Source organism: Podarcis gaigeae, assembly GCF_964106915.1.
Source record: "Podarcis gaigeae genome assembly, chromosome: 4".
NCBI lineage: Eukaryota > Metazoa > Chordata > Lepidosauria > Squamata > Lacertidae > Podarcis > Podarcis gaigeae.
Genome location: NC_139677.1, coordinates 34,118,012 through 34,140,922, shown reverse-complemented (window position 1 = coordinate 34,140,922; position 22,911 = coordinate 34,118,012). Strand labels below are relative to the sequence as shown.

Here is a 22,911-nt window from a genome sequence, read left to right as displayed (position 1 = left end):
CTGGGTGACCTGGAGTCAGTCACAGTCTCTCAACCTAACCTTCCTCACAAAGTTGTTAAATAAAAATGAGAGGGGTGAAGAACTGTGTGCACCACCTTAAGGTCCTTAGAGTAAAAGGGGAATATAAATGTCAGTATAAACGAACAGGTGTTTCTAACTTAAGCAACAGAGGAAGTGTCACATTCTTAGAGGATGTAATGACCTATGTTCCAGTATCTTCCCAGTCCTTTAAGAAGACTGGGGCAACTAGCAGAATCATAATTCTGAAGAGACTGGGGGGAAATATTAATACTCCATTATTCTAAGATTAAGAACCTGTCCTTTACACATAGCTGTCAACTTACAGATTTGAAAATAAGGGACCAGCAGCCAAAATAAGGGATTTTAGACAACTAGTTAAAAGGGACCAGATAATATTGGAGAGCAGCGCCGGTTTTTAGCCCTTCGTTTCCGGAGGTTGCTGCTCAAGACACCGGCCGATGAAACACTGCAATTAAATAACTACAAGCAGCAACCACTTTTCGCCCAAAACGAAGTCCAAGCTACAAAGATGCTGCTGCAGTTCTGTATCTTTTCTCTCGTGCTCCATCTGCAGCTCTCAATTCCATCAGGTGGGGCGGGAGGAAGGGGGGGGGAATAGCGCCCGAAGTAAACCTGCAGATCAGACCATCTATGCTAGTCTACCACTACAAATCTATGGGAGAAGCGCTTGCGATCCTTCCCTTGTAGCCCTTGGAACACCTGCCCGCGCCTCCGCCTCCTCCTCTTCCTCCTCTCTCTGAACTGCTTTCTCTATGGTTGCCCTCGCTGTCCTCTCAAGGCTCCTCATCAATTCATAGACCATGCCAGGCTGCCCATCTCATTCGGGTCCTTCGGCGGCACAGCCGCAGTACGGCCTAGCGGGAGCGGGAGCAGCGGTCATGGGCAGAGGGGAGGCCCCAGGCAGAGACGCTCAGTTCGGCGGCCGTGAGGAGGATGGTGGCGGAAGGGCCCGAGGCTCCCACCAGTCCCGGCAGGGAGGGGTTCCCGGGGGCCGAGGCTGGTGAGTGGAGGCCGGAGGGGGCGGGCCAGGCAGCCAAGCAACACAGTTGGAGCCTCCCTCCTCCCTGTCTGGCAGGAAGGGAGATGAGCTGCTTCCTTTGAAACCCGGGAAATTTAAGGGACATCCCTCAATAAGCAGTGGGACATGGCGCTGGGATAAGGGACTGTCCCTCCAAATAAGGGACGCTTGACAGCTATGCCTTTACAACAACCACAACTCTTCCATCATACATCTAGAAACCTAAAGGATGTCTACCTGTGCTAGCCCGATGACAGTCCCTTTTAGCAGAGGCCACCTCAAGCAGAAGTCATCCGCATAACTGCACAAATAGGGCACTGAAAAAGTGGTTTTGATCCTTCCTTATTCCTTTGCTCATGCATTCTTTCTGCACCACCACCCTGGCTTCAGATTCTTTCAGGGAAGGAGGATACACAAGACATACACCATCATGGGATGGTTCATCAGAATCCAGGCTCTGACATGACACTGACATACACCTGGAATCACCCATAAAGTGCATCCTATCTAGAACTGCACATCATATTCCTAGACTCATAGAGTTGGACGGTACCCTGAGGATCATCTAGTCCAACCCCCTGCAAAGCTGCCCCAAGCAGGGATCAAACCTGCAACCTTGGGATGATCAGCACCACGCTCTAACCATATGCAGCTGTCCCAAATGGGGATCAAACCTGCAACCTTGGGATGATCAGCACCACACTCTAACCAATTGCACTATCCAGGCAGACAACAGGGCATCTGTTCTCCGTACCAAGTTTAGGCACGTGCCAACGTGGTTCCTTTCGTCTGCCTCCTCATCGGTTTTTAACCGCACAGCCAGATTTTCAAAGATCTCCTTACAAAGATCTTGTGATGCTGCACAATTTAAATATTAAAAAAGTTTAATATCAAATTAAATGGTTTATTTGGGGTTGATATAATACGGTTTCATAACTGGCAACTAGACCCTTCCCCTCCCTGCTCCCCTGTTCACAACTTGCAGTCTTTATTTACAACTAAATGGCAAGGCTGTTTTTCCTTTGCGTGATGTGGTACTGCTGAAGCCGTCTTGCCAGCTCTTCCACCTTCTCGATGCTCGAAATGCTGGTCTCGCTGCTGCTGCTGGTGGCAGCCGTCCTAACAAGTTGAGGGGTGCTCTGCTGGCGCAAAGGAGAACCAGAGCTCCGGAGGGCCTTAGTTATCCTAAACTCAGAAGCATTTGAAGGCAGCCATGGCTTTCTACCTCGTGAAGAATGAGGACGCGGTAAGCCACGATAAGTAGGTGCTGGCAGGGGGGAAAAGGGGTGGAAGAAAAGGCGAAGATCGGTGAGATTAAACAAAACAATTCCCCCCCCCCCACGGCCTGTTAGAGGAGATGTAAGAGCAACAGAACTCATAACAAGCTGCCCAGGAAAACATAACAGACACCTGGACTGTACAGCGGTGAATAGATATGAGGGAAGGAGACAACATTAATGGCTGCTATGCTGCCTGACCCGCTGTAAGAGACCGATGGAGTATGGAGCTTCGTCATGCAAGCAAAGGTGTGCATGTGTGGAGCTTCATTCTCATTTGTAGTTATGTGAATGGTTGCAATTTTAAAAATGACTCACGTAAACACCATTGGTTTAAATAGGGGCTACTTTTTACGTTTTGCTTTATTGCTGGTGATGAGTTCTGTTGCTCTCCTATTTCCCCCCCCCCAATGTATTTGCTTGTTTATTTTAATAAAATAAAAATGGCTCTCTGTTCAGAAAGTTGCATCTTAGTCAAAATATATTTTTTCTGTTGGAAAAGCTTGGGAAGAAAATGTGAGTGGCATTTAAAACCGCCAGCTTCCCCCAAAATACAGCTTCTCCAAATTGAAGTGGATCAACATTTGGAGGTCCACGACATTTGCTGCCTTAATTCAACCATTTTCATTTCAATCCAAGAGATTTTCCTCTGCAACCACCTTATGGAAATAACCGTGTTTCTGCAGAAGGCAGGATCTTTCCCCTGTGGTCAGAGGGCAACATGAGTTTGGCAAACCAGACTTTGAAAAACGGGTCTTATGTGTGCTTTTTAAAGGAAAACTGGAGGAAAGGGAAGCAAAGGGTGTCTGGAATCTGAAAAAAATGAAATCCATAAAAACAGCTGCACATAAAATCTGTTAGAAGGTAACCATGCCAATGGATGCACAAGAAAATCATGTTTTATTAAAGTCACGTTTTAAGATTTACAACATACACCATACACTAATGAAGGTAACAGTGATTTATGCTAATAAAGATTTAAGTATGGAGGAGGGCTAGCTATCCCGAAACAAGGTGGACAATACAATATAAGGAGACAATTCTAACAATAACCGTGCTAGACATTATTTCCTAGACAAGAGATGAGTACTTACTCAAATAAATGGAAGCTGCACACATTTAATCAAGGTCTACTTTAGATAAGAGTCCATTTGGTCTGCAGACTTAGGATTTAAAATTCTATTTCATTCAACACTTTCACAGAAAATTCAAAACTAGCAGTCAGTGCTTATCTTTAAGAAAGGCGCCATCACCATTCAGTATGGAAACTCTGGCTTGCTACTAAAGAAATGAAGACTGTGCAGGCACTGTCAATTATTTGCTGATCGTCATACATAATGCTAAACCAAATTATGGCTTAGCGTGCGGGTTCTGAGAGAGGAGGCTGAGGCCACTTTGCTTCTTATTCAGTCCTGTTGCTGTCCTGTGGATTCAGACAACGTGCTACCATGACTTCACTCACAGCAGAAGGAAATCAGCCGCGCTCTCCTCTCCAGGATCCTGCATTTTTGTGCTAAGCCATAGTTTGGCTTAGCATTATGTGCAACCTGAGCCACTGCATGAATGTGGGAGATCAGCCTCAGATAATACGAAGGCATAGTCGCTTTATCATCCAGCAATGCAGATTATTTAACACATTGATCAAACAAAACCAGAAGACATCATGCATTAACTTTCTTTTTCTTGTTTCGTTTCCAAAGTATTGAGGGAGTTGAAAAGTGTCTGCTACCATAGGACGCATTATCAGACAACCTATTATAAGGTAATGTTTCCCAAACTTGGGTCTCCAGCTGTTTTTTGCACTACAACTCCCATCATCCCTAGCTAGCAGGATCAGGAATGATGGGAATTGTAGTCCAAAAACAGCTGGAGACAAGTTTGGGAAACAACATATAAGGGTTTTACATTGCAAGCCTACAGAGGTCTACTCAAAAGTAAGCCCCACTAGTTTCACATGACTTACTCCCAGGTAAGCATGTGTGGGATTGGAGCCTTCACATCTAAATTGTACTTTATTGTTCGTAAACCATGATTTGCAAGAGATATTCAACATACAATATATATACTGAATTTGCATATTGGGTCAGTACATTCACATTGATATCTGAAGCACATTCTCATAAAGGGGACAGAAATACACATTCAAGGTTAATCCCTTGATGACTAGCATGTGTAAAAGAGCCGACAAAGATCAAACATCTGCCAAAACTCTCATTCTTCATCGCATCATTGCTTCAGACTTTTCAAACATCAGATAATTTATTGGGCTTGTTCCCATGCTCAGTTGCAAGCTGGACAGTGGGACAGTGAGTTGCATCTCACGAAATTCTACTCAAGAGTAGACCCACTGAAATTAGTGGACTTAAGTTAGTTGTGTCTATCAATGTGAATGGGTCTCCTCTGAGAAGCAGTAGCACTAGATTCAACCCACTGTGCCATTAATGTGCATGTATGAATCAGACATAGGGGGGTAAGTCTATAGTAACACCACATTACAGCAACATAATAAAAGCACAAAGGAGGAGGGATACAAATGCCTGTGTTCTGAGACAGGAACTTTCCCAAACTAGGGAAGTTGTGGAACATTACTATTGCTTTTTACTGAGTAAAAAAAGTAAAAGTTTGAAAGGCAATTCACTGAGAACAACAAATTGCTAGAACAGGTTAAAAGGACTTTATAAGAAATTTTACATACAAACTGGAGAAATATTAATTTGGATTACTAGAAAGACATAAGAAGGGTCATACTGCACTGTCTGGGTGACTAAAAGTTAAAGGTTAGGCTTGGGAGGGAAATCTGGGTAAAGTTCGATCCTGCAGAGGGGTAAAAGCAATTCTGGAGTGCATAATTGTCAGGGAGCCAGAAGTTTCTCTTTTTAGTCTGTTCTCTTCTCTCTCTCTCTCTCTCTCTCTCTCTCTCTCTCTCTCTCTCTCACACACACACACACACACACACACACATATGGAGAAGAAATAACTGGGGGAAAACCTTTTTCACATATATCTATAATGTGATAATGGTTTTTTTCAGTTATTTCTTCTCCGTTCTTTTCTTCTTTCTCTTTTTTATACAATTGTGTTTGTTAAGGATAATGAGTATTCAATTTTATATTTTCTTTATTATTATTATTATTATTATTATTATTATTATTATTATTATTATTAATTTACTAGATATATTGCTTTTTATTAGCTTGTTATAAATGTGTTGGGATTTTTGTGCACAATATGTTGAAAACCTTCAATAAAAATGTTTTTGGTTAGTTTTTTAAAGAAGAAGAGTTTGGATTTGATATCCCGCCTTTTCACTCCCTTTAAGGAGTCTCAAAGCGGCTAACATTCTCCTTTCCCTTCCTCCCCCACAACAAACACTCTGTGAGGTGAGTGGGGCTGAGAGACTTCAAGGAAGTGTGACTGGCCCAAGGTCACCCAGCAGCTGCATGTGGAGGAGCGGAGACGCGAACCCGGTTACCCAGGATTACGAGACTACCGCTCTTAACCACTACACCAGGAAGTTCTTAATGTGGCTCAACAGAACAAAATGGTGGCAGTTTTCCTGGAGACCAATATGGCATATCAACGGAGGTACAGTAGTAGTCACTTGGGTATTTGCCAAGGAATGGCAAAAAAACCAAACCAAACTCCAAAGCACTGTATCCCTGGAGAAAGTATCATTCCTACAATATGCTGGAAGATCAGGGACAAGTGTCTGTATTTTCTCTCTTGTTAGGCTAACTGAGAAGATCTCAATTAGGAACGTGATACAGAAAGCAAGGATTAAAAAGAACCCTTGGGCTGTGAAACAACCAAAGTACAGAATCCTAATCACTAGGCAAAGTTATAGTAAATATAGAGTAAATAGACCTAATGCAAGTTTTCCATTTTGGATATATCTGACTTTACATCATCACTGGACTCCTGCTCTACTTTACTTGTTGTACCTGCACATCCATCTTTGATATGAGAGGGTGGCGACAAACTACTTTCTCTTATTTTCACTGTCCTCCTAGGGGCAGCCAGCTGCTCATCAGAGGGCCATGCTTTGCAGAGATCCTTCCTGCTCTTTGCTCTTCCTTTTCTGTTGTCCTTCTTCTTCCATTCACCTCCAGCAGAGATGCATTTAGTCTCTGCCTCTTCAGCCGCTCTATGGAAATGCTTCACAACTTTTATGTTTGGTCTAGATTAATTCAAAGCAGCAGATTAGCTAAATGCAGGCAGGCAGGATTTCAGCAACCGGGGTGTTTTTTCTCTCCAACGTGAGATGACAAGCAGAAACTAGTGAAAGTTCCCAGGAGTTATCTGATCGCAATTCCGCCCCTGTACCCCTTTCCCATTCTTCACATACTCAGTTTGTGCAGACTCTCTATGACCTGGTAACCTCTAGGTTAGATTACTGCAATGTGTTATATGTGCAGCTGTGTCTGAAGATGGTTCAGAAAGTTTAGCTGGTGGCTCACTGGGGCAAGACTGCTTGAGCATATAACACCAACCCTGACCCAACTACACTGACTTTCAGTTAGTTTCCAGGCCCAATTCAAAGCACTGGTTTTGACCTTTGAAGCCTTAAATGGCACAGGACCACAACAGCTCGAAGAATACCTCTTCGCATATGAACCAACCCAGACCACACAATCATCATCTGAGACCCTTCTTTGTGTGCTCCCCCCACAAGAGGTCCAGAGGGCGGCAACACGAGAACGGGCCTTTTCTGCAGTGGCTCCCTGTTTGTGGAATGCTCTCTCCAGGGAGGCTCGCCTGGCCCCTTCATTACTTATCTTTAGGCAGCCGGCAAAAACTTGCCTCTTCACCCAGGCTTTGGCTAATTACACAATCTATGGCCTTTTAGCTGTACAGTGGTACCTCAGGTTAAGTACTTAATTCATTCCAGAGGTCCGTTCTTAACCTGAAGCACCACTTTAGCTAATGGGGCCTCCCGCTGTCGCCGCACCGCCGGAGCACGATTTCTGTTCTCATCCTGAAGCAAAGTTCTTAACCTGAGGTACTATTTCTGGGTTAGCAGAGTCTGTAACCTGAAGCATATGTAACCTGAAGCGTATGCAACCCGAGGTACCACTGTATTTGTTTGTTATTATGGTATGTATTTTTGTGTTTTTATACTGTAAACCGCCCCGTGATCCTTGGACAAAGAGAGGCATATAAATGTAATAAATAATTCTAAACACTTATACTTTTTTCATCTCCATTCACACATCAACACACACACACACCAGTTCTTGTTACAATGGTGTTGCCTTATTATATCTCTGCACCCCCTTCCTACCACACAGCCCGTCTGTCTCTAGGTCATTTAATATCTCTGAGGTATTTTGGTTGGGACTGCTGTTCTTGCTTTGCAGAATCAACATTATTACTGTCACCATTCCAGGATTTGTATAGGTAGCATTGCTTGACATTTACCTTATCTCACACAGACGTAAGATATTTATTTATACATATTTATGAAATGGAGGGAGAAATGGGATTCAAGTATACTCACACAAGATAATCCATCATTCGGGTCATATTTATGTAGCAGCAGGAACAGGAATACCTTCTATGGCTGATTTTAATAAGCCCATTTCGTACACAGAATGCCTGCAGCAACAAAATCACCACATCTTTAAACTCAGTGGCTTTTATCTTGTCAAACCAACCATTCACATGAAGAAACTTGTACATGGAAGTAAAAAGAGTCAAGTTTCCAAAATGCAATGGTTTATTTATTTTTTAAAAAAGGGAAATAAAAAGGATAACTTACTAGAATAATTTGAAACACAGCAGAACATATGGGAAAACAGTTATTGGTGCCAAGAGAAGAGTTGATTAATAGGTTGTTTTAAGGATGAAGTTTCAGAACAGTAAGAACGACATTAAAATAATGAATGAAGAGAGTCCTTATTAATCAGATATGTTTCTTATGTTAATTGCTCATTTTTCCTGTCAGGAAGACAGGAAGAAAAGGTGCAAGCCAAGCTCTATGGTTCCACCAAAGGAAAAGACGCTATTAGTGTCAAGAATAAAAGGCACTGCAGTTTTCAAGGTCTGTCCACCTGCCGTCTTACCTTTTTGTTGTTGTATTTCAAAATGGTGTAGACTTTATCATCTAAATCAGATTTTAGTGGGGTTGCTATGACAGTACCAGGTACGTAATACTCGTCTCCCAATTGTTTCCTAACTCTTACAAATACATAGTCTCCAACCTGCAGAACCAGAAGAAGAATTAGGTTGAGTACATCAGCTTTAAATTTAAATGGTCCCAAAGGTCTTATCTTCTTAACCATCAACAGAGACAAGAATGCAATTACAGTGGTACCTCGGTTTTCGAACATAATCCATTCCGGAAGACCATTCAACTCCTGAAACGTTTGAAAACCAAGGCACAAAGGAATTTAATTGACGAAATTGAGAAACACTCAGAGGAAGCCGTTCGACTTCCGAGGCGCATTCAAAAATGGAAGCATTTACTTCCGGCTTTTCAGTGTTTGCAAACCAAAATGTTCGACTTCTGAGACGTTCAAAAACCAAGGTACAACTGTACAGTCATACCTTGTGTCTCGAACGCCCTGGAACTCAGACGTTTTGGCTTCCGAACACTGCAAATGTTTGTTCCAGTTTGCAAACGTTCTTTTGGAACCCTGACGTCCGACAGGGCTTCCGCGGCTTCTGATTGGCTACAGGAGCTTTCTGCAGCCAATCAGAAGACACAATTTGGTTTTTGAATGTTTTGAAAGTCAAACAGACTTCCTGAACGTATTCCGTTCGACTTCCAAGGTACAACTGTATACCTTGTGAGCTTAGTTTCCAGTAAAAAAAACAAAAACAACTCAACCAATGCCTTTCTTCTGCAGCTAAAGTTCTCCTCCCCAAAGCATCCAAGTAGCTTAAACCCAAACTTTACTCACCTGCCAATCAGGAAGTGAAATATTATGGCCGTACTATTCCTTGTGTAGGAAAGGAGTAGGGCAGAGCGAATTGTTGGCAACTTAGAAATGTCCTTAAACATGTGTCAGCATGCGTTCATCATGTGCCACAAGTTCTGATACCACCACATAGCTGGCATTTACATTTAAAAACAAACAGCTGAATGAAATGTACTCTCATTAATCTCATGTATCATACTGTTTTGGCTCTCCAAGACGTTTTTGCTGCCTGAGTGGCAAAACAGAAAATGGTGCTTTCCCACACTGCCACCACCTCTCCCACCACTGCTGCCTCTCACCACCACTGCCTCATTCACTGCTGCCGTCTGAGGCAACTCGAGGCAGTCCAGGGAAGCCCTGGCACACTGAGGGCAATGGGGGAAGAAAAAAAGAGGCCTGAGAGGAGCAGCTGTCAGCAGCAGCAGTTCTGCTCCTTTTACACAGTGGCCGCAGGCGACAAGTACAGGAGGTAGCGAACTGTTCAGAGGCCTGGATCTGCCACCCTTCGCAGCTGTCCCCAGTCCACCTACCACCTGAGGTGACTGCCTCCCCATGTCTAACAGGTGGGCCAGCCCTAGAAATATGTCCTTCCATCTATAACTGTGTCCCTTCTTTATAGAAATACAGTCATACCTTGGGAGTCAAACGGAATACGTTCCAGAAGTCCGTTCAACTTCCAAAACGTTCGGAAACCAAAGTGCGGCTTCTGAAACCAATCAGAAGCCGTGGAAGCCCCATCGGACGTTCGGCTTCCAAAAATAGTTTGCAAACTGGAACAGTCACTTCCGGGTTTGCGGCGCTTGGGAGGCAAAACGTTCAGAACTAAGCTGTTCGAAAACCAAGGTATGACTGTAGTTATGAAAGAGCATTATAGAATAAGTAATAAGTAACTCTGACTCCACCAGTGGCGTAGCATGGGTTGTCAGCACCCGGGGCAAGGCAAGTAATTTGCGCCCCCTAACCCCTAACCTGCTGCCGCTGCCAGCTTCTTCTTGCTGCTGCCTGGTCTGGTCTGGTGTGGTTCTCTCCCGCGCTCAGTGCTGCGCTGGGTGGCCGCTGCACTGTCCCTCCCCCAGATAGTCCCTCTCCGCACCGCACGCCTGGCACCCACCCCCTTCACAGTGGGCGGCGACCCGGCGGCTCGGATCGGATTCGCACAGCCAGCACTGCAGTGAGAGAGAGTGAGTGAGCCAGGTAGGGGCAGAGAGCTGCGAGTGCGAGCGCGCCCCCCCCCAGATGTTGCACCCGGTGCGGCCGGCCCCCCCTGCACCCCCCACACTACACCACTGGACTCCACTGAGCAACTACACCCTGCTTTTATATACAGAGAATCAAGGGAAAATGGTTCCTTTTGGTGGGGAGATGGCAGGATTCCTGCATATGCCCAGACACCTTTACCTCTTTTTCTTTTAAGTTTCCTGTAAGTGTTTGGCACTGTGGGTTAAACCACAGAGCCTAGGGCTTGCCGATCAGAAGGTTAGCAGTTCGAATCCCCACAACAGGGTGAGCTCCCGTTGCTCGGTCCCAGCTCCTGCCAACCTAGCAGTTCGAAAGCACGTCAAAGTGCAAGTAGATAAATAGGTACCGCTCCGGCGGGAAGGTAAACGGCATTTCCGTGTGCTGCTCTGGTTCGCCAGAAGCGGCTTAGTCATGCTGGCTACATGACCTGGAAGCTGTACGCCGGCTCCCTTGGCCAATAAAGCGAGATGAGTGCCGCAACCCCAGAGTCGGCCATGACTGGACCTAATGGTCAGGGGTCCCTTTACCTTTTTTAAGTGTTTCAGAAATTTTATTCACCAGAGTTGCAACTTATAGCTGGCCACCACATGGGTTCATCACTATTCACGTGCATCCTTAGATAAGTGTTATGTACTGAGTTGAATAGGATCCAAAAGGCAGCAGTCTGATTGGTCCTAGAACAATAGGATTCAGAATGCAGCAGTCTGATTGGTCCACAGGAGCCACCCAATCCAGCTCCAGGTGGAAGTGAATCTGCAACCTGATTGGCCTACAGGTGAATCCCGGAATTAGCCAATCACGTTGGGCCCATTGTGTAAATAATGTATATAAAGCAGATATTCTGGGGAAACTTCCATTCCTCCTCACCACTATGAACTGAATAAAGAGCATGAAATCCACACTCGACTCCGAGTATATTTCAATAAGAAAGCCCAATATCAACCTCAGACAGGTAAGTTCGCCTGGTCTGGTCCCATTTGCACCCAGTAAAAAAGACCGTGCAACTTGGATGAGCTAAAAGGAAGGGGGCGCATTCCTTTAAGAAAGCACTATGTAGAGGAGAACATGCACGAACTTCAGAAACGGTAAATCGCCTACCTGCAAGGATGGACAAGGCATTGCACCCCCCACAGGTATGATGAACTTCAAGGGGACGATCTCCGTGTGCCCACAGTTGAAATCAACAAGTGCGTAAAAAGGAGTGATGGTTCGTATTACCGTTCCTAAAACAAAGACCAGGAGAGAGAAAGCAATCCACGATTCAGATTACATGCTGTGCTTTGCAGCGTGCGAAATAAATGGAAACAGCTTTTTGTAAAAACTGGTTTTCAAAGCTCAGTGCAGATATGCACTGACTACAGATGAGACAGCTCAACTGCTGGCAGCTCCATTTACAGATCACGACTAATAGAACTGGGAAATATTCCTTCCTTGGGGTTGTGAAAACTGACGTTAGCCAAAGCAGACAGTCCTGGGTGACATGGACCAATGGATAACAAAATCTAATGTGTTCCTAATTCCCGCCCCACCACTGGTTGCAACCTGAGGGGTGTTCAGCTTTCACATGTTAAAAGGCAGCATGAGGGGGGGCACAGAGGGTAGCTGTACCGCCCTCTCAACAGCAACCAGCCACAATGGCTATGCTCTACCACCACAGTCAAGGCAGTATACTACTAAATGCCAATTGCCGAAAATCACAATTGGGTTCAGGCCCTCCATTGGCATCTGGTTGGCCACTGTGAGAACAGAACGCTGGACTAGATGGGACACTATCCAGGTCCATTAGAATGTTCTTACATTCAGGACTCGGCTACATTAGTAAAGAAACAGCGATTTGAATGTGCTATAAACATGCGACACCAGATGGCGCCAGAGAGCAGGGAATTTTTAAAATGCGGTTTTCCATAGAGATTTTTTTTCTTTTGTTAAAACCAGTGCTTTTTTTCTTTTAAAAAAATGCTTAGGGGTACTCTCATTTTCCTACTCATATTGAAATACTGCGCCTCAATGGGGCCAAACTTAGATTCACAAAATGTTTAGGGGTATGCGTACGCCTGCGCCCCCCCCCCCCGGAAAATAGCACTGGTTAAAACATCTAATTTCTGACTTATTCGTAGCGGGGTCTTTTCCCTGTGTTTAGATCCAACCTCAGTCGTGTGTTTAGAAAGTGCGGAAAGGTAACTTGAACACGTACCCATGTGTGTACACAGAGCTGCTTGAAGCAAGGATCCTTCCTCCTTTGCAATGGCTCTTATGCACACACATTCTCAAACCCACTGAATGCAGAGCCAACCGTGGATACGTAAGAGGGAAGAACTTCAGCATTCGGAACAAGTTTCCAAGTCTCACATACAGCATTTGTGTTAAGTCTGTAATAGTAGGTTGCCTGCATTGGGAGGGGGTTGGACTATGGGTAACTTTTGAGATTGCTTCCAGTTCTTGTTAGTTTCTGTTTATGCCACTGTGCAGTGCTTGGAGTCACAAGACTCTGTTTTGCATTCCAGAGATTCCATGTACAACCAGGGTCTATTTGATTGGTCGTGCAAGAAGCAAACAGTAAGCTTAAGTACTTATGAATTCCTGTAAAGTGCCCAATCCAGGTTTATCAGGACAACAAAGCATGTTTGGCTTTGCTGACTTTTGAAGGTTGTAAGCAAAGCACAAAGCACTTGCAATAGAAGCTGCTAGAGAATGTGTCATGTCCAGAAAGGACTCGTAACGGTATCCTATATGCCAGGTAATGAAATTCCTGCTGATTTATTGTCCAAGGTTGTTCCAAGTGATCAACACTGTACCCATGTACAGAAACTGGGTTTGTACTGAGATTGTACTCACACACTGCCCAGTGGTGTTCACAGAAAGGGGGAGGATGTTAGTTTCTGTTTATGCCACTGTGCAGTGCTTGGAGTCACAAGACTCTGTTTTGCATTCCAGAGATTCCAGGCTGGAAGTTTCACGGAAGACAGGAGACGGATGTGATGTTACTGGTTTCCTGTTCTTTTGTTTTTCGGTTGCTCTCTGCTTTCACAGAGAGAGCATGTATATTTATTTTCTGTCTGCATAGTTAGAAATAAAACCTAGCAATGTAGCTCAAACTTCTCATCTCTTCTGCTGTGTTTGATACTCTGATGAATGGAGAACGTGCCTGCAGCCTTATCAAAGGCTCAGGTTGTTAATCATTGTCGGAGGAGATTCCGAAGGCTCGACTGGAGGAGTAGCTCTGTCGAACGCAAGTTCTGACAGTTCTATGGTACCAGGTGCCCCTGACAGTCCCATGTGCGTCCTTCCTTTCTTCTCCATTGCACACTGCCAAGATTTTAAAATTCTGCACACACACGTAAGCATATAACCCCCCACAGGCACTAATGCCCATTCCTCAAAATACCGTATTTTTCGCTCTATAACACGCACCTGACCATAACACGCACATCGTTTTTAGAGGAGGAAAACAAGGGAAAAAACATTCTGAATGAAACAGTGGATGTATCATTTTTGTGCTTCATGCTGTGGCCACAGACATGTGATCTGATGGTGAATTTGGGCTGACCCAATGCAAAAATCCTGAGAATCCCTGTGCATCCATGGTTTGTAACCACGTTTTTGCACCATTGCAGCCCCAGGCAACAGTGGGTGCGTGATTTGGGGGGGGCAGGCTGTAGCCATGGACATGCTATGTGCTCTGATGGTGAATTTGGGCTGACCCAATGCAAAGATCCTGAGGATCCATGTGGATCCATGGTTTGTAACCATGTTTTTGCACCATTGCAGCCCCAGGCAACAGTGGGTATGTGATTTGGGGGGGGGGCAGGCTGTAGCCATGGACATGCTATGTGATCTGATGGTGAATTTGGGGTGACCCAATGCCAAAATCCTGAGAATTCCTGTGGATCCATGCTTTTTAACCACATTTTTGCACCATTGCAGCCCCAGGCAACAGTGGGTGCGTGATTTTTTTGGTGCAGGCTGTAGCCATGGACATGCTATGTGATCTGATGGTGAATTTGGGGTGACCCAATGCAAAGATCCTGAGGATCCATGCTTTGTAACCACATTTTAAGTGGGGAGCGAAGGAAAAACAAAGAAGGGACATTAGAGGGGTGTGCAGAGAAGCAGCTGGCTAAGAATGCAGGAGAGGGATTTAACGGGAGGGAGGAAAGAAAGGCAAAAGTTTCCCCCCACCCAAGCCAGCCATCTCTCTCTCTCTCTCTCTCTCTCTCTCTCTCTCTCTCTCCCCCCTCCCTCCCCCTCCCCCCTCTCTCTCCCTCCCCTCCCCCCTCTCTCTCTCCCTTCCCCCCTCTCTCTCCCTCTCCCCCAGCAGCACCGGAGCTTGCCTGGAGGGGAGGGGCTTTCCCTGCTCTTTGTTCCGTTTCAGCAAACACAGCAACGAAACAGAGGAGGGTGGGCAGTAAGACCCTGAGGCAGAATGCAGGAAAGCAGCCGCTTTCTCTTTCGCTTCTCCGTGCAGCGTGCAGCGCCGCGATTTGATTTTTGCATGATTTTTCGGCTCCAGGGACCACACATTCGCTCTATAACACGCACAGACATTTCCCCTTCCTTTTTAGAAGAAAAAATCTGCGTGTTATAGAAGGAAAAATACGGTATGTACAGATCCTAAACATTTGAACCAACACTGCCAACTATGTAATATCTCTGCATTGCGAGCTAAATATTACATTTGGTAACTGTCCTGGCTGATTAGTTATCACCTCCTGCTCCAAAGGACTCCCATCCACACGCCAGGTCTTGACACTGGTTTTAGGGTAGAATTCCAAGCCAAACAAACTACTATTTACAACGCAATTACCTGGGTAGTAAAATCCCGTGCTTTCTGATCTTGCAATGACCTTGTGGCCCTTGAGAGCATCAACCCTTTTCCCTTTCTGCGGCTTCTTTTCCTGTAGCTTTGATGAAAATTTCTGTGTTGCATATAAATGAGAAAGAGAGAGATTCGACCACCCCCAGTTCTTGAGATGTACATCATAACTGGACAACAACAACAACAACAGAAAAAGGGCATACAGTGGGGCAATATGCATAAAACAAAACCTTTGCAACTTTAGTAGTAAGCGCTTAGCACTTTTCAATGTGATATTTAAGAACAGCTAGCGTTCAGAATGACATTGATCAAATGAGGGGCTGTAGATCAGTGGTAGGGCAGGTGCTTTGCATATAGATGATAGTGGATTCATTCCCCAGGACTTCCAGTGGCAAATATATCACTACAGGGTTAGGGAAGTTCTCTACAGGGAAGTTCTCTACAGCCATTGCTAATCCAGCTGGGAAATATGACTGAAGGAACCAATGGTCTGATTCAAAATAAAAGCAGCTTCATGTCTCAGTCAGCAGAACATGAGACTCTAAATCTCAAGGTTGTGGGTTCGAGCTGCACGTTGGACAAAAGATCCCTGCATTACAGGGAGTTGGACCAGATGATCCTTGTGGTCAGTTCCAGCTCTATGAATCTATGTTCCTACAGTTTCAAATCTTCTTTTGTAGAATAAAACCACAATGGGGTTCCTTCTGGTGAAGACCCCATCAACCTCATGAACAGCAAAACATTTTGCCCTAATCATGCCTTTGGAAACAAACAGCTGCTCCAGGGGGAAAATGGGATGGAGAATAAAATATATCACCAGCAGATGGGGGCGGGGGGAATAATCTACGCTAGACAAGAAAAGTCTATGTGATATTGGAGAGATAATATATGCTGCAGCTGCCTTGGAGCATGAAAAGCAGGTATCTCAGGAGGAGTGCTGCTGTTCCACCCACATATTGGCTTTTGATCCAGTGAAAGCTTCTGAGGGGCAGAAAGGGCATTTTCATTCACCATTCCCTAATACCCACACCCAATTTGTTCCAAAGGTTTGAGGGACCCTCTGAAAGGTGGTTTTGGGGAGCAGCAGGGGAAAGAGGGTCGATCAGGGAAATAGCTGCCCCCATTCCTCTGTTAGTGGAAGAACCCACCCAACCTCTGAGCATCCCCTCAAACCAAATTATTGGGATCCATGCTGAGGGAACAAGTGAATCTAGCTCAAAGGATCTAATCTTTCAAGGGAAGCAGAAAATGTTCCCAATACCTCTTAAAGCTACTAGCTTTGAATACTTATTTCCTGTAACAGGGCTACAAGCCTCTTCATCAGTGCCATGGATGTGCGAAATGCGCTAACACTTGAAAGGTGCTCTATTAAATGCTAAGTCTTCTTCCTCCTTTATGCTTTTGCAATTACAATAACACTTCATTTTCTGATCTAAGGCAACCTAGTCTAAACTTATGTGCTTTGACTTTTATGGAATCTGTTTCAGACAAAAAAAATCTGCTCTGCACATTTCTGCCTTCTAGAAGAAGTTGTCAGTGCCTCCGTAGCTCCGTTTTGAGGCTCGGTAGATCTTTTAGACAGCATCTTAAAAAGCAGAGACATCACCTTGTTGACAAAGGTCCATATAGTTAAAGCTATGGAAGTGACAGCTGGACCATAAAGAAGGCTAATCGCGGAAGAATTGATGCTTTTGAATTATGGTGCTGGAGGAGACTCTTGAGAGCCCCATGGACTACAAGAAGATCAAACTGACCCGTTCTTAAGGAAATCAGCCCTGAGTGCTCACTGGAAGGACAGATCGTGAAGCTGAGGCTCCAGTACTTTGGCCACCTCATGAGAAGAGAAGAATTCCTGGAAAAGACCCTGATGTTGGGAAAGATTGAGGGCACACGGAGAAGGGGATGACAGAGGACAAGATGGTTGGACAGTGTTCTTGAAGCTACCAACGTGAGTTTGACCAAACTGTGGGAGGCAGTGGAAGACAGGAGTGCCTGGTGTGCTCTGGTCCATGGGGTCACGAAGAGTCGGACACGACTAAACGACTAAACAACAAAGATCTTTTACCCATCTGTACAAACAACAGCAATGGTGCAACTCTATCCACAAGCTGAACAATACCAACTTTCCAGCTTTTTTTGATAGCTTACATTAATTCAGCAATAGGTCTGAACAGATAGCCAACTGCTAAGGTCAGCCATAAAAGGTTACTATTTCTCTTTCAGCATTAATAGGCCATCTCCCCAGTGCTTTTTAAAAAAAATCAGATTTGTCCAAAGATTTAAATTCCAAGAAAACAGCATTGCATTCACTAATTAACTAATATACAAGGGAAATATACCTTGCCAAACATCTTTTTCTAACATCAAGTCATGTTGAGTATAGCTCATGTTTAGGGTGTGTGTGCAAAATAAGATAGGTATACATTTAGGCAAGACAAATAAAAAATGGGGGGGGGGGACACTAGCCATTTTTTGAAACGTCTCATTTCTATCCTGAACTCAACACCGTTTCTGAATGACACCTGCATTTCTACCACTCAGTCCTGAAGCTTTGCAGCTGCAGATTAGCAATTACTGAAGATGGGGCTCTGATTAGGCTGCTAATGCAGGTTGTCTCAGGATAAGTGATTGCACGGTGTTAATCACATCGCAGTCAGTAGCATATGTTGGCATGTCAGGACAGCAGGAGGGAAACACACCAGAAGGAACTGGTAAAGTACAGAAATGTTTCTGCTCCTGCAGAGCAGAGGAATGAACCGGTGGGTTAGAGGAAGATTATCAACAGCTACCGTACTCACTTAAGGGACGCTTCCTATTTTTATTAGGATATATCAAAGATTTTAGAGATTCAAGGGCACCAGATATTATCTTCAATCATTATTATTAAGCCAGCTCCCCCCCTCCCAGCCCTTTTTACAAGCACCATTCACGATGAGCCATACTAGCATGAAACAACTTTTCAGTGGCAGAGTTGAGATGCAGAATTAGAAAGGATCTCCTCTGCCTGTGGGGCAGGGCACACACAGTCATTGCAAGGCATCATGTGGATATTTGTTAGGCAGAGGCTGACAGGGAGGGGGGTGCCTGTGGGGAACTGACCCACATGTCAGAAGACTGGTAAGGCATGATGCACGCCAGAGGATCAAGGACAGAGGGGCTGTGAGGTGACCAAGATGCTGCTGTGTTGCTGTGTCCTTACAGGGAGGAGACATCTTGCAGTCATGCTTTGTGAAATTCAGGTGGTTGTGTTGAGGGACCGAAACCCAAAAAGGAAGCCTCAGGGAAGTGACTGACTACAGAGCTGACTCTGGGTGGTCTCTACAGCTGATGTTTGTGATGGTCCCTAGTATCCCTCTAGGTCCTTTCCTCAGTCTGACACCTGCCCTTTATTAATTGTATACCATTTTTCTTGAAGGACAGGGCTGTGCCCCAAAATGCCATCTCTCAGCTCTTAAGAGCCAGTACAGTCATACCTCGGAAGTTGAACGCCTTGCAATTTGAACATTTTGGCTCCCAAACACCACAAACCCAGAAGTGAGTGTTACGGTCTGCGAACGTTCTTTTGGAACCCAAACCTCCAATGCAGGTTCCGCAGCTTCCGAACGGACTTCTGGAACAGATTCCGTTCGACTTCTGAGGTACGACTGTTATCTTATTTCTACTTCACGTGGCACACTATGCTGTAGAAGCGTTGATCCTTTAGGTCACAGCTTTCCAAGCTTTAAATGTTGGTGACACACTTTTTAGACATGCATCATTTTGCGACACGGTAATTCAATTTCGCCAGCAAACTGGAGGTTAAACAAACCCCTTTCCAGCCCCAGGAGGAGTGCAGGGAGTGTTTGCGCTACACACTGCAGCAGACACACTAATGTGTCGCGACACACAGTTGGAAGGCTCTGGTTTATGTGATCAAAACCGCAATCCTATGCATGCTTACTTGTGAACAAATTCCACTGAGCTAGAGGTCTTCTGAGTAGGCATTTGTAGGTAAGATAAGGGCACTTTTCTAAAGCGCTCCTCATTTGAACATAAGCCATCTCTTGTTTAACTGGTAGCAAAATGAGAGCTTTTCACTTTGTTAAGATTGAAAGAAATACACAATTGGAAATCTGCCAGAGGTCTGGCCTTTTCTCAAAAGATAAGCTCCCTCTGTAATGCTTGCCAAAGAGCTTTTAAAAAGAAATATGGAAGAAGCTTTATTAGCATTTTAATAACACTTTTCTCAATAATTTTTTTGTTTCCCTGACTGAATGGTTGATTTAGCATAATCCTGCTGGGCGAAAGTTTTCATTTATCAACTGTCCATTTCAAATTACAGATTACATCAGTCAATCAAAGTGTAGAGCATCATTTCCTCTCCAAGTAGCAGGTGCCTATTTCATACAAATGAGTGATATTTAAAGCCAAACTGGCTGCTAAATGTGCTGCCGCTTCCCTGCACAAGAGGTCTAAGGAAACTCACGTCCCTGGTATGTTTAGAAAGTGCCAGTGAAAGCTGTTCCATCCCCATTATGCGCACAAAGAAAAACAACATTTTCATTTTATCAAAAGGTTACTGTTATGTACTAAGCTTGGATCCTAGAACAATAGGCAAGTAGGATCCTAGAATGCAACAACTGATTGGCTTGCAGGAAAAGACCAATCAGGCTCCAGGAGGAAGTTAATCAGCCTATTAGGCTGCTAGCATCGTAGAATGCAACAACTGATTGGCTCTAGGAGGGAAGCAGAATCAGCCAATCAGACGGGACTCATTGTGTAAATAATGTATATAAAAGCCTGAGGTTTGGGGGGCAATTTAATCACTGTTTTACAAGCTGCAATAAAGAGCATGAAATCACTACAGGACTCCGAGTATATGTCAGTTACAGTCATGCATATTTGTCTAAGCCCAATACAATGCACCCTTGTAGGAGACGAACCATCACGCACAAATGTATCCATTTATATATTTTATAAAGTATTATCTCACTCCTCAACATGGAACACAGCACTAGGTTTGGCTCTAAAAATCCCTCACCAAGGGAAGCAAGCAAGCAAGCACCTTTGCAACTAAGGTTGCAGTCCTCAACATTTCAATTAGATAACATTTTTTAAGTGCAGAAAAGGAATAATGCTGCACGTGACTGGCATACATTGGGAAGTTTCACAGTTCACATTTCTTGTCTGGTCTTTCTCAGAGGGAGTATCACAGTAACATACAGATGCTGCATGCACTCACAAGAGTAAACCATGGTTTGGCGCTCAAGGGATGAGCTGCAACAAGCCCAAACAAAGTGTTGGGCTTGCATTTCCTCACCTCCTCCCACATGGCTGAGAGGAGAACCTCTGCCTACTTCAGGTTTACTGAATCCCTTGGTTGAAAACAAGCTCTGGTCATCTTCATAAGAAGCCAACCATGGTTAGTTTCATAACCATGGCTTACAAAGCTGGCTTATTAAACCAGTGAATTAAAATAGAAGGAAGTGGTGGACTTTCCTTCCCAGAAGGTATTTAAACTATGGCTGGGTGGACATCTGTCAGGGGTGGTCCTGCACTGTAGATCCTGCACTGAGCAGCATAACCTTCAAGGTCCCTCCCAACTCTATGATTCTATGATAGGGCACAAAGTGGCAACCCAGTGCCCATCTGCTGTTGCTGCTGGATGTAATGTTGCACATGAGGAAACCTGCGTTCAAATACCCAGTGAAGCCCAAAGCTTATTTGGTGACCTTTGGAGGTCACCATGATTAAATTTTAAGGGTTTCTTTTCAAGAAAAGAGATCTATTTTTTTTTCCTTCATGACAAAGTTGTGCTATATCATTTCCTTTCCATTTTTTATTTCCATACATAGGCAAAACATGCCAAACAAAGCTACCGCGAACCTTAAAAACCTGAGTATTTTCAATATGTTGGTTATGCTTGAAAACTATGCTGGTGGCATTGCTAATGAAGTGTGTACTCTACTGCTCTTTTAAAATGCACTTCACTTTGGCTTCTCAGTTCATCCCTAAGATTGTGTTTCTTTCTTGCATTTTACTGATTTATTTATTTATTTTTTTGCAAGCTGTCTTGTGCATTTCTTGTAAAAAAACCAAAATGACACACCCCATAAATAAATAAATAAATAAATAAATAAATAAATAAGTAATGAAATACCACCTACCTGTTTAGCAGGGCAGATCCGAAGGGGACAGATTCTCTGGGGTTCCTCTTTGGAAGCTTCTTTAAGTTCAATGGCCTGCTGTTCATACGTTAATCCTGACAGAATCTCGTCTTCCAACAACATCACCTCTTCGTAGGAGATGGGCCAACTCGCATTTTCTAAGGCCTGGAGCAAAGATTCCTTACGTTCTATATATGAGACCGGCTTGTTCTGTTCGAACCTAAAAGCGAAAACAGCACTTGCACTCTGAGGCTACATAACAAGAGATACTGCCAGGCTTTAGGGAATCCTATCCCTCCCACTGTGTCAACCAAGAAGCAGATAAACAAGAAGAGTTCTTACCAAGTGGTTTATTCAATATTCACAGAGAGAGATGAGGGAATGTGGCCTCTCTTAGATAATGGTGTTGCTCCAAGTAAAGTCCCACCCCACTTAGTCCCTGTGCCAGCTGACCAGTGCTTTCTGCCTCTGAGCTTTCAGTTCTACTACTCTCAAGGCACACCTAGTCCTGGGAGAGGAGGGGTCATGAATGCTTTCTAAAGACAACTAGTCTGTCATCTGTCTCTCCCCTGGTGCTGCTTTTTCCTACTGCTCTCCCAATATTTCCCAGTTTATCCCCTCTGCAGCTATGACCTTCTGCAAACCACTGTTTTAAATCTATACTGTCCTCCTCTTCTCGGGAAGGTTCGGGGGGTGGTCCCCACCATTCCTCTTCAGTCCAATCCCTGACATCTAGGTATGTTGTGGGTGTCATGATCAACCAGTTGAAGAGTTTACAATAGACATAAGGAGGATTAAGTTTGGTCAGAATCGAGTATACACTTCCTGAGTTAATGCAAAATACATTACTTCTGGTCAATGAGCCACCATAGTCGCTAGAGGGGTGTGAAAATTTGCGTCCTGGGGTTTATAGACTTGTCTACCCATGTACTATCTGAAACCAAGGGAGTATATTGGTTGCCAGGTATGATTTTCCCCCCTGGCTCTCCTATGCCACTAAGGAAGAACAAGCAGCAGTCTCCTCTAGACAACTTCGCTTTGACTTCTGGAGGCTTCCCGGCTTGGAAAGTATGGTGACGGGGAAAGTTGCAACTATTGAACTTGGCTGTTTTATGCTGTTGTTAAAAGCATGGAGCCCCCACGATGAAAAATGACGGCAAATTCATAGAGGTCAACAAGAGGCTCTTAGCTATGACAGGTAAATGGAACCTCCCAGGGTACAATCTGAAAGCACTTAAGACTACTACCCTGCTAAAGCTAAACAGGTCTGGGCCTGGTCAGTGCTTGGATGGGAGGTCGCTTGAGAACTGCCCTGAGTTCCATGATGTAAGCAAAAATAACAGTACCTACATAAGTACAGTATACATTTGCATGCCAGCTGCTGGGGACAAAGAAAGGCACTTCCCTTCATGTCCTGTTTGCAAACTGCCAGAATAAAAAGGGTGACTGCTTC

The 22,911-nt window shown here is 44.5% G+C and overlaps 1 protein-coding gene across 3 annotated transcripts in view; it reads right to left on the bottom strand.

Moving 5' to 3' along the window:
* Positions 1–1,943: 1,943 nt before the first annotated feature.
* VWA3B (von Willebrand factor A domain containing 3B) overlaps positions 1,944–22,911 on the bottom strand; it is a 69,295-nt gene continuing 48,327 nt past the window's right edge. For 2 of the 3 annotated variants that reach the window (XM_083734172.1, XM_083734174.1), the window contains exons 23-29: positions 21,459–21,678; positions 15,301–15,412; positions 11,595–11,719; positions 8,400–8,537; positions 7,835–7,932; positions 6,279–6,514; positions 1,944–2,327 (exon numbers count right to left, since the gene is read on the bottom strand). In XM_083734172.1, the coding sequence (XP_083590298.1) occupies positions 2,059–2,327; positions 6,279–6,514; positions 7,835–7,932; positions 8,400–8,537; positions 11,595–11,719; positions 15,301–15,412; positions 21,459–21,678 (1,198 nt within the window). In that variant the 3' untranslated portion in view covers positions 1,944–2,058. The remainder of the gene's footprint in view (positions 2,328–6,278; positions 6,515–7,834; positions 7,933–8,399; positions 8,538–11,594; positions 11,720–15,300; positions 15,413–21,458; positions 21,679–22,911) is intronic. The other variant, XM_083734173.1, reaches the window with a different exon arrangement.